Genomic DNA, 12,119 nt, shown 5'->3' with positions numbered 1-12,119 from the left:
TGGGACACGTTTTGCACCAGATACCAGAGAGGCCAAGATTTCTTTAAAAACGATAAGCTTTTACTGTTGCCTTTATATGATGCACATGCTCCGTACAGAAAATCCAGGTAGAGGAGAGAGAAAACCATAAAGAAGAAAATACGCCATGACCCACCACCCAGACATCAATTCTGGAACATTCCAGAGACTTTGGTCTCACTCTAACTCCGTCATTCAGGCCTTTGAATACCTTTTTAAAGGTCACTCCCCTACACAAACCTCCCCCAAATCCCCTTTGCACTTGGAACCAACCCCCAAGTCCCATCCTTGGCCCACAGGCCTGCGAACAGGAGCCCCCAGCCCCCCGCTCCTCAGATGCACCGTGTCCCCATCACCAGAAGGCAAGCATGCCCTGTCCCTCCCACCGCGCTGTCACCCCGGTGCCTGGGACACACATGGCACGTGGGAGGTTCCCAGTGAGACAGACCAAATGGATGAATGAGTACTTCCTTCCAGTCTTTTCTCCGTGTGTGTGTGTGTAACGGCAGACATAGCTAAGATCATACATCAACACTTCTCAGAAACTGCACACACTTGTGCCCACACATTGTTCTACCAATTCTCCTGCTACTCACCCCCAAGACTCAGATCAGATGTTCCCCTCTCCTGGGGGACCCGCCCATGACACCTACCTCTACCCCAAGGGGAGACCTGATCTGGCAAACGCCAGCTCGGGGTGGGGTGGGGGGGCGACGATGTCACATACGCTTCACAGAAGCCGATCATTCCTCTATCCTAATGGAGCCTCAAAACAACCTGCTTCCTCTAAAAGGAGGCCGCTGAAGCCCGGACAGGTCTCGTGGCTGCTGCAATTACCCGGGCAGGAAGCAGACCCAAGATGGCAAAGCGCACACGTTCACGTTGAATCAGAGAGGTTTCACCGTAAGAAGAACAAGAAAGGAGATAACGGCTGAGGAGGAGCTCAGCTCCAGAACCCAACTGCCTGGGTTCGAATCCAAGTAGCTCTGCCGCACGCCATCCGCGTGGCCTTGGGCAAGTCACGTCACGGCGCTGGGTCTCGGCTTTCTCCTCTGTGGAATGGGGGTGACAACGGCTCCTGCCTCAGTCTGTCGCCGGGAGGATGAAAGGATTTGATAAGACACACCGAGCGCAGAGAATAGCGCCCCGCACGCATCAACACTCACTAACCGCTAGGCGTCTGTGAGAGCGCGCCTCTCCTGACCATGCACGTGGGCCTAATGAGCCCCCAGCCCGGCTCTCAGCCACGGTCGCTGCCACCTCCCGGGGCCCCGAACTGCCAGCCCACAGAGGCGGAGTCTCACTTCTCACTTTGGGCGACAGGCAGGCTCCCTAAAAGCCCACTGCAGGTGGACCTCTAGGAGCCTGCTCCTATATACGTGCTCACTCACGCGCAAATTCCCTGCCTCTCAGTCAAGTAGGGGGAGGGGCTTCTCATTCTGGAGTCTGGAGTCTGGAGCCCCCCCCCCCCGACCCCACCCTATCCCACTTGAATGACGGGCACTGACATCGGCAAACACTTCGAGGCAGCAAAGGGGAGACGCCTGGGGGACCCCCTGTGTAAGCTCATCCTTCCACCCGCAACAACCCAGGCAGATAAATCGATCCGGCTCTGGGTCACATGAAGACCCCGCCACGCCCCCCTCCCCCAAATTCCCACAGCACGTTGTTCTGACTTCTGTGAAAAGGCAGCTAGAACCATCTTTCTAAAATGTCCGGCTCGCCATGCTGGCCCCCTGGGGCCCCCAATTCCCCTCACGTTCAGAGTCGCGGTCAGCCCAGCCCTCCTTCCGGGGCCCTCACCCTCAACGCCCCAAACCCCCTCACCCCGGCCACAGCACCCGGCCACTCCTCCCCAGTGCCCACCAGCACGCCTGACCTCAGCTGCCCCTTCCCTGCACCGACTCACAACTGCTAAGTCAGGGCCTGGCCCGGAGTCAGCTTCCCCAGGAAGCCCCCCCAGCCAGCAGAAGGCCATCGTCGGCCCTGTCCTGTGCTCCCGGAGCATGTGTCACCACCCCGGCTGCACGGGCGGCCGTTTGCTTCACTCATCCCCTCCGCAGTGACGGGACCTCGTCGGAATCAGTCCCCACCCTTGAGACCCTCGGGCTAACTCTCCTTCTAATTGGGACGAAAACAGCACCAGTCCTCAAATTCACCTGGTTCCCAAAAGTTAGGTAGGCAGTGATGGAGAGGGGTCTGGCCCACAGCGGGAGCCTGGCACCTGCCTGGGACACAGGTTCGGCTCAGCCTCACATCTTTGGAGACCCGCAGCCGGGAGTGGGGGGGGCGGGGGGGACGGGAAGCCGGCGGGGACCCCACCCTAGGGGGGGCAGCCCGGGGCCAGGAGGCGGCACGCGGCAAGGCAAGGAGCCGTGAGACAGACCCGCCCTGGGGGAGCCCTCTCCCACCTCGGCCTCCACACATTCCAGCCCAAACGGGGCGCTTGACCAGAATCTCCCGTTTGAAAAATCAATATTTAAAGCTCCAAGCCTGCCAAGCGGAGGGAAGGCCTTGCTTGTAAATATTTGTCTCGACTGGCAAAGCTGGGCCTCTCGCTCCTGCGGCTCCCCCCGCCTTGCTCCTGGCCCTCTGCTCACGGAGCTCCCAGCCAAGTGCACGGCGGGGGCGGGGGGGAAGCTCTGGGGGAGGGGGGGTGGGGACCGTCTGGCGGCCGAGCAGCGCTGGGCACGGAGGTGGGACTGCTCTGCACCCACACCTCCAAGCCAGCGCACTGGCACGCTGGGCCGCCCAGGGGCCGTCCATCTGTCCCCCAGGCCACGGCAGAGACGGCTCGCTGTGCGGTTTCTCTGGATTCCAGGCAGGTTGTTTTTCCCAGGAGGCACTCCGCATTTATGTTTTTTGTTTGTTTGGGAAGAAAGCAAAAAGCTGAAGACAAACCCCGGGGTGCACGCTTATAAATCATCCTCCACCATGGCCCATCGAGCTCCACTCCCTCTCCCAACAGCTGCCCCCAGGGAGGAGTCCGCACGGGTCCCCTGCCTGGGGGTCCCCTCACTGGGGAAGCCTTCACGCCGGTGGTAGTGGCTGAGCCGGTACAGACCAGCTGGGTGCCTGCCCTGGTATCACCGCTCGTAGAGACTGATTCATTCATTCGCCCCCTCATGCCTTCATTCATTCACCAATTATTTATTGAGCACCTACCTGTCTCGGGCGCCGGGGGCTACACATGCAAATGGACATAAACAAACCTCGACAAAATCCCTTCTGGAGGGCGTCTCCCAGGCCAAAAGAATCGCACAAACTAAGTCACAGCGGGAGGCAAAAGCTGGGGTGGGAGACATCGAGGCGTGGCCGACAGCGGGCAGTCAGGGAAGGCTGCCCAGGGGAGGTGGGCAGGCAAAGCGAGGCCGGAGAGGGGGGGGCCCCCGGCAGCGCAGGAAGGCCACCTCCGGCCCGGCACCTACCAAGCCACTCGTTGAACTTCTTCACCTCGCTCGGGAGCCCCAGCTCCGTGAAGTCCCCGGCGTGGATGAGCACGTCGCCGTAAGGCATCTGGATGGGGTCCGTCCTCGAGTGGGTGTCAGACACACAGACAAAGCGGGTGTAGCCGGGCGGCTTGGGGGCATCGTGAGGCACGGGGTCCACCCTGCGGGGAGAGAAGACACTGCAGGCGGTGCGTGACCAGCAGGAGGCCTGGGCACAGCTCACGGCCCGCCAGCCACGGACACAGATGGCACGCCCGGACTTCCCAGTGGGCCCTCGGGGCTCTGAGTCCCGACTCTCCCGCTTGCTGGCTGAGCAAAACGTGTGTCCCCCTGAGCCTCAGTTTCCCCTCAGTAACATGGGCCCTCAGGGGCTAAAGGAGGTAACTATCGAGTGGAGAGCAGCTGCGGGCACAGTGCGATTACGACGGCTTACCTGCTGTTTGGCTACCGCGGCCCTTTCCATCATCGACCCTTTTTAGATGAGTTTTTCCCCTACTCGCTCCCCGCCCGTGAGGTTTTTAACCCCACAGATGACTGTGCGTGTATGTATGCATATCTGGGCTTTCTAAGAAGAATAAGCTTTCTTCACCCCCTAAAAACGAGTTTCACCCCCCTCCGGAGATACCATCAGCCCCATCGAGAATGTAAGTTCTACGGCCTCTGGTCCGAGTGAAAGAACCAGCCCCAGGCACCGTGCAGGGGGCACGCAGCATCCAGGGAAAGATGTGTGCAAAAGCGGGGGTGGGGGGATCTCACAGGAGCGCGGGAAATCAAAGCACGAAAGATAGGCAGCAAGTTTTCAAAGCCGTGGGATGGTCTCATCATGTTTAAAACAAGGGCTTTCCAGGGTTGTGCGGGCAAAGGGTCCCCGAATCAGACCGGGCTTCAGGTCCCAGCTCCGCCATTTCTCACTGACGTGTGACCTTCAGCAAAACACGTGGCCTGGCTCCGCTCGCCTGTAACGTGGAGCCACCTCACGAAGCAAAAACCATCGGGAAATTAAAAAGAGCCGCAGAAAGGTAAGTTCTTGCTCCGCGACGCCCATCACAGCCCTCTGGTTTCGAGGACGACAGTGCTGAGTTAAGTGGCCCCGCGTGTCCCAGGGAACAAAGGGAGACCGTGGCTCCCAGTCCAGTGCTCCCCAAACCACGCTCAGCCTCCTCAGCTGAATGATTCTGCCAGGCTCAGAACTCTTAAAAACAACGCAATGACATTTCAACGAGCGGCTCTCTCCAAATGAGTATGCCGCTCGAGGAGTTGTGTTTAAATCTAATTATGCGGCAAACCAAAAGCGGTACCGTATCAGTTACATAAATACTTTTAAAGACATCTTTCTAATTATCCTTTTTTTTTTTTTCAGACAATATACTTCGAAGAAATTTAATTAACACCTTACGAGAGACGTGGGTTCAGCATGCTAATGTGCGGGGAGCGTTAGCGCGCTCTATCCACCACAGTGGGAGGCACCAAGCCAGCCTCCCCTCGTCCCGGGAGGGAGCAAGCTCGCTCGGGCCTTTCCGGGGCCGGTCGAGGCGAGTTAGACTCCCGGCAGGTCAGAGTGGGGCATGACCAGGGAGAAGAGGAAAACCCCCAGAGTCTGATGATGACCAACAAGAAGGCCCCGGCACCCGCCCCCCCCGCCCCGCCTTCCTTCTGCCTCCATCCATTCAGTCAGTCACTCATTCATTCAGCCAAGCACATTCTGCCCACTCACTGTGGGCCGGCCCCGAGCTCAGTGCCGGGGCCCCGGGGATGAACCAGGCCTAAACCCAGGCCAGGAGACCACAGACTGATGGTGGAGGCAGACTTGGCTAGGCAGTGACAATAAGGCCACCGGCTTTGACCGGGCAACGGAGAAGCTGGGGGCCAGAGAAGGCCCTAACCCAGCAAGGGGCTCCCTAGAAGCTTCCAGGAGGAGGCGGGACCTGAGCTGGTCTGGGAGCTAAAGACTCCCTCCCATCCCTGTGTCCTCAGAGTCCCTGCCCTCCTCCCCTGCCCCCAACCCTTTGACAGAGGGTCTGGCAGGCAGCAGGGCTGTGGGTCACCTGTACATCCTGCCTGCCCCCAGTGCAGCCGATTGGACAAGGGGCAGACGGTTGCTACTGGGCTCTTGTCCTGGCACAGGAACACGAGTGAGCCAATCAAATTCCTTCCTTCCACCCTCCCTCCCTCCCTCCTTCCTTCCTCCCCTCCCTCCTTCCTTCCTTCCTTCCTTCTTTCCTTCCCTCTTCTGTTCCTTCCTTCTTTCCTTCCTTCCTTCCTTCTTTCCTTCCTTCTTTCCTTCCCTCCTTCACCCCTACACATACCGAGGTCGTAAGCATGTCAAAGGTGACAGAGGCCAAGTCAAAGAGACAGAGAGGGATGATGAAGGGGGAGAGAGACAGGGAGCGAGAGGCCACCTCCAGAGCCACCTCTGGTCCCAACAACCTCTCCTCCTGTGAACCCTTAGCATGGAGCCTGAGCAGGCCTCAGCCCCACCCACCATCAGCCAGCCAAAAGCAGGACCAGTTCCGAGGGCTCCAGTCGGGCTGTTGGAGCCTGGGCTCTTTAATTAACTATTCTTATTTCCCTCCACCCCGAGGCTACTGAGCTCAGTGAGGATGCAAACCGAATAATCCCCTGAGGAAAAAATAAAGACTCTTGCTTCTCTGCACTGTCCTCCGGCTATTTAGATTGTAACAAATGCTCAACTTGAAATAACAACAACAGTAATGACACCGATGCTGGGTGCTCCCCACGGACGGGAGCTCATCCTGTCCTAAGCACGTTACATGCACCCACTGTCTTCGCACCGTGACCGTCTGGGCAGGGTATTATGGGTATGCCCATATTACAGATGAGAAAACTGAGGCTCAGGAAAGGCTTGCCCGGGATCTCAGCTATGCAGGCCGGTGAAGCTGCAATTTGAAGCCAGTCTTTGGTTCCAAAAGCCCCACCGGACTGGACTGTTTCCAGGCCCAGCTCATTTCATTCAGTCAATCTACGCGCAAATGCTTCCTAAGGGCCTCCTAAAGGCCGGGCACCTGCCAGGCACAAGGGATATACCTGTGGACAGGATACCCCCTGAGGTCACCTCGTGGAGTCCCCAGAAACCCAGCCTGGAAGTGTTTGGGAGTGAGGAAAAGAACAAGGAGAGTCAAGATATGGAGAAAGAGAAAGAGAGAGCAGACAAGAAGGCGGGAGAACTTAACGGCATAAGTTGATCCCTAGATCCAGCTGTACCTGAAGCTGGGTCCAAACACGGGCTTTCTTACTAAGTAAGCCAGTAAACTCTTTTATCCTTCAGGCAATTGACACTGAGTTTCTGACACTCGTAATGCAACACCCTGGCTGACACCTGAGTCACGGCAAGACTGTGGAGTCACTGAGGCTGGAAAAGTTAGTCCCATATCCAAGGCCCTGGCTAGTAAGTTACAGAGTAGATTGGCACCTGGGTCTCCACAACAGGGATCTGGGCATCTAACCTGTTGAGGCTAACAAAGCAAAATGGTTATTTTCCAGCGACGTTCTGCGGGCCTCAGAGAACAGGGGACGGCCGCGGCTCTCTCTCCGAGGCCTGAAACCTGTTGCCACCTGTCCCCAGCCTAACAAGGGGTGTTCCCACAAGAATCACGGCAGCAGGAAGGGTGCAGAATAGAGAGCACGGCCTCTGGCACCCAGGCCTCGGCCGGCACCCCAATTCGGCCACCTCCTCGCCGTGCCCTGGACCCTCCCAGCCCCCAGGCCAGCTCTGGAAGGTGGGAGCCACCCACTCACTCTTGGACAAGGCGGGAGAGCTCAAGGACCCTCGCAGCTGGAAGCCTGGATGTGAGTGCCCCCTGCCGCCTTTCCCTGGGCCCCGGCCCCCTCCTCGGCCTCCCTCTCCCGGCAGCCACCAGCTCCCCGACGTCAGAAGCACAGGCCATCTCCCCCGTCATCTCTACTTCTGGGGAAATGGGAAGCTCTGAAGGCCAGGGGGCTGGGGCCAGAGGACTCCTCCCTTCAGTGAGGCTCTGACCCCGTCCGGACACGTGACTGGGCAGCAGCCACGGCGGTTCCCAATGGGAGAGTCTGCCAATGCCCTCATTCTATCGTGAGGAAACTGAGGCCCAGAGGAGGGCAGTGACTGGTTAGCTTGGTGTCCACCGCCCAGTGCTCTTTTCACGAGGCCCTCGTTCCCAGTCCTGCGCTGCCCTCCCTTTTCCCCTCCCACCTCTCAGCCTTTGCTTTTGCTGGTCCCCCAACCCCAGGGGCTATGCCACCGCCCCCGGGAAGCCCCCCCTGATCTCCCCCACTCTTCCGGGGCCATACTCCCTGCCTTATCCTCACTCCCTTTTCTTTCTTCTTTCCATCTCTCTGCTGTGCCAGGCTCGAGGGACCAGCCCCATGCTGGTGGCAGGGACAGACCCTAGAGCCGGGCGGTAGGGGGTAGGGTCAAGGGAAGGGGAGATCTGGTCTGGGGAGCGGTCAGAGGGCCTTCCCAAGGAAGTGACATCTGGGTGAGATCTGAAGAATGAGTCCGTGTTAGCAGGGCAGAGCATGGAGGAGGCGCAAAGGACACCATGTGCAGAGACCCGAGGCAGAAGGAGGCACGGAATGTTCCAGGCTTGGTCCTCTCCTCCTGCCTTGCCCCTTCAGGCTCCCCGGGCTCACAGCGGACCCTCATTGTCTTCTGGGGGCCTCTCAGTGCGTGGACGGACTGGGGATCCCTTCTGAAGCCCAAGCCCACGGGAGACCGGGAAGTGTGGCCGGGAGGGGGCCTCCCCAGGCCTGACACACAGCCCCGCTCCCCTGACTCTGCTGTCTTCTTCAAGACATGCTTGGAGGGTCTTTACACAGGATGACTCAAGTCCCCACCAACAGGACTCCTTTTAAAGGTCAGAGAAAAGAGTTGCTATGCCTGGCACCAACCCCCAGGGCACCTCTAGGGCAGACCCCCCAGGATGACCCTGGCCTGGCGGTCAAGTCTTCTCACCAGCCACCGGGCCCAGTGCCTGCCCACCCACCCAGGTCAGAAGGGCTGGTGCCTGGAGGGGCTCTCCCGAGGCCACCGCAGGGTTTCCAGGCCCTCAGAGTGAGGGGTCCTGGGCCTCAGGGCCCCAAACCGGGAGGCCCAGATCCAGACATTCATTACTGAGGCAAAGGCAGCCTCGCCACCACCAGGGTCTCTGGGGGCAATCGCATAAATCATGCAGCTCAATCGGAGGCCATGTTTGGGTTGTCACTGTTGTTATTAAATATAAATTGTGGATTTATTAAATAAGGCCCCCTCGCTCCCTCACCCCGGAGACAAAGCCCAGGGTGGTGATAAATCACGTGTGGGGAAGCGGCATCCATCCTCCCTGTCTGCCCCTCGATGGAAACTCGTCATGGAAATCCAAACAGCCGCCTCCAGCAGCCTGCATGCTTCCCTCGGGTTTGGGGGCTGCGGTCTGAAAGGAGGGGGCGGGACGAAGCAGTCCCCCCGGGTCCCTGCAAGGCCCTGGTTTCACCCAGCTTTATGCAAAGCTCTGTTTCAGAGCCGGGCTGGTCTGAGCAGGCAGTGAGGGAGCACTTGACGGGGAGCTCAGGACCGGGGCTCAGCACACGCCCTCCTCGAGGCAGTGCCCGAACCCCCTGAGCCCCGCGGCCAGTGGAAGCCGGGAGCCCCATGTCAGGTGGTGGCAGCTCAGAGCAGGCCAGGGTGAATCCGCTCTGCCTGCTCTAGCTGGGTGACCACAGGAAAGCCAGGAAGCATTTTCCCCACTGCACCAGTGTCTTACGCTCTGACACCCTGCCGTGACACGTGCGCTAACTGCCTGCCACCCCGTGGGAAGGTCAGCTCGGCATGGCAGGGACGCGTCTTTGATCGCTGCTGTATCAAGCACCTGGCCCAGCCCAGTGTGGACTAACGGCATGGAACATTTGCTCCCTGGCCCCGCTCTGGGTGGATCTACCTACTGAATCCTCGGCGTTTTCCAGATGGGGAGACCGAGGCACCCAGAGCCCCCTCACAGGGCAGTGGCAGAGCCAGGGGCTCAGAGCCAGGCAGGCGGGTTCGGGGCGGGCATTTCTAACGGGCATGCTATGCGCCTGTTCACAAACATCCTGACCCCGCGGCTGCTCGGGGGTGAAAGGGGGAGATGGCCCCTCTCTCACGTGGTCGCTCACTGCCCTTCCTCAGGATGCAGCCTGGCCTGCAGGGGTCCGCACGGGAAGGCTTCCCCCAGCCCCCAGCCCCCAGCCCCCAGCCGGGCGTTTTCTGCATTCCTCACGTGTCCCCTTTTCCCGACCCTCTCCCAGCTTGCTGCCCTCGCTCATCTTCCTCGGACCTCAACCTAGAAGTCATCTTCTCCAGAGGGTCCTTCCTCCGCCCCCTGGCCCTCCTCTCCTCCGACCTCCTGTTTCCCTGGCTCTGTCCTGGGGCAGAGGCCTGCCTGGGTGTCTGCTGGGCCCTGGGCAGGGGCACTGTAGGTGACAGCACGGTGCCACGTGGAATTAGCTCTGGCACCCGGGGACCCTTCCTCCTTTTTTTGTAATGTTTACTTATTTTGAGAGAGAGAGAGAGAGCAGAGAAGAGACAGACGGAGAGGGAGGCAGAGAATCCCAAGCAGGCTCTGTGCTGTCAGCACAGAGCCCGACGCGGGGCTCGAACCCACGACAGCCGTGAGATCGTGACCCGAACCAAAACCGAGAGGCGGACACTCAACCGACGGAGCCACTGAGGCACCCCATCCTGGGGACCCTTCTAAGTGGGGGCGCACAGGGGGCACTGGCCACGTGAACCCCACCCGCTCTGCCCACATGTTCTTCTTGTGCGTTCCCGCTGGGGCAGGAGTCCAGCCCAGCATCCAGGGACCTCAGGCCGGGTCCCATCCGGCCCGGGAAGACTAACCCCATCGACGAAAGAGAAAACCCGGCCTGGGGAAGGCCCCCCCTGCCCCCTGCCGGGCCTCCAGGTCCCGGATACTAAGAATGCTGAGACCTTCCTGCCCCAACCTGCCGATCTGGCCCCAAAATGGAAACAGGAGGCCGTCTCCCAAACAGATAAAGTAGGCAGCTACAGACAACACCACCAGGCCTCAGTCCCTACAGAAATGAGCATTTTTCCAAGCAAGCACGGAGGGAAGATGGGCTGGAGCCCACCCCAGGCCCGGTGCCCGCCTGCCTCCCTCAGCCCTTCCTCCCGTGAAGAAGCTCCCCGCACCCACCCTTCACAGCAGAGGACGGCTCTCGAGGGAACCACAACCCGCCCGCCCCCACCTCCGGGCCTGGGATTGGAAACCCCCCCCAGGCTCCTTCTCCAAAGCGGTCCACATGCCAGATTCTCCAGTCTCCCCAAAGGAACAGCCGCCAGGCCCCCACGGAACCGGGGCTCCCTAGAGACGGTGCTTGCGGCCCTGGAGGAAGTGGGGGATAAACGAGGAGGGGGGTCTCCTAGGAACGCAAGGAGCTAGCCGCCTGGGGCAGAGCGAGGAGTTTATCCGTCTCCTCCCTGGGCCTCCTCTCCTCTCCAGACCTCAGAAAACAATCCAGGGAGGGCCGAGTTTCCCCCCACCGGTCGCGGGGGCTCTCGAGTCTGTGCCCTCGCCTTGGCCTTACTGCGGGGGCATCGCTGGCCTTTTCCATCAGCCTCAAGGGGCAGGGAGCGGGACTGGAAAAAGCATCTCTGCTATCTCAGTAGAGGCAAAGGGGTCTGGACGAAAGGGAGGGAGGGAGGGGCAGAGGAGAGGGAAGACAGGCAGCCTAAAACTAGGGTCCGAACCTGCCTGGAGCCTGTAGCAAGCCCCTTCCCGCCCCCCCCCTTCCCCGGCCCCGGGCAGCCGGGCCCGCCGAGAGCCTCCACTTACATCTGAACGTGCGGGGGCTGGAAGCGGCCCTGGTTGATGTTGTAAAAGGTAAAGGCCTGAGTCGGGTTGGAGCTGTACTCGTCCACCTCGATGATGAGCCGGCTGTGCTGGTGCCTCCGAGCGGCCATCACGTGGGACTGGGAGAACGCCATGCCCAGGCCGCAGGGCAGCAGGGCCAGGGCCTCGGCCTTCAGGACACCGGGGTCCCACCTAGCGCGCCACATGGGCCTCCGCTGGCCGCCCGGGCATCTCCCGCAGCCACCGCCGCCGCCCGGCCCCGAGCCAGACCTGGGAACAGACTGAGGAGACAGAGCAGAACCGTGCGGCAGTGAATCTGTTTGGGATTTGCTTTATTTAATGTCAGATGAAGATTTAGAAAGAGGAAGGGGGGGGGGAGAGAAAAAAAAAAAAAAACACAGTCATACAGCTCAAAAACTCATTACAGATCTTTCCAACTCAGCAGTTTGATGAATATACTTTGGTAAAAAGAAAAGGGAAAGGGAGGGAAGAGACCAAAAAAAAAAAAAAAAAAAAAACCCCAAAAAACAAAACCCACAACGCTGGGAACGGATGCATGCGTGGTCCGACATGTTTAAATACTTAAGGCTTTTTTTTTTTTTTTTTCTCTTCGACAAAATCCTCCAGAACCCACAGGGTGACCGTGAGATGGGGCCACACGATGGCTGGTGTTCTGTAACCAGGGAAGGCAAGTTTTACTTTTCGGAGCGGGGGAATCGGGAGGATTCCCCTCCAACCCCACCCCCTCCCCACAGAGCCCCCGAAACACACCGCACCCACACCGCCGCCCCCCTGCAAGCCCGAGCAGGTGCAGAGCACGGGGCGA

General features: G+C 59.7%; 1 protein-coding gene across 1 annotated transcript in view; it reads right to left on the bottom strand.

The window, feature by feature from the left end:
• The window catches only part of MPPED1 (metallophosphoesterase domain containing 1), a 61,390-nt gene extending 49,755 nt beyond the window's left edge, over positions 1-11,635 (bottom strand). The window contains exons 1-2 of the mRNA XM_047868593.1: positions 11,276-11,635; positions 3,447-3,628 (exon numbers count right to left, since the gene is read on the bottom strand). Of these exons, the coding sequence (XP_047724549.1) occupies positions 3,447-3,628; positions 11,276-11,499 (406 nt within the window). The 5' untranslated portion in view covers positions 11,500-11,635. The remainder of the gene's footprint in view (positions 1-3,446; positions 3,629-11,275) is intronic.
• Between the last annotated feature and the right edge of the window lie 484 nt (positions 11,636-12,119).

Source organism: Prionailurus viverrinus, chromosome B4 (assembly GCF_022837055.1).
Source record: "Prionailurus viverrinus isolate Anna chromosome B4, UM_Priviv_1.0, whole genome shotgun sequence".
In the NCBI taxonomy this organism is placed as follows: Eukaryota; Metazoa; Chordata; class Mammalia; order Carnivora; family Felidae; genus Prionailurus; species Prionailurus viverrinus.
This window is presented reverse-complemented; position numbering and strand designations above follow the sequence as displayed.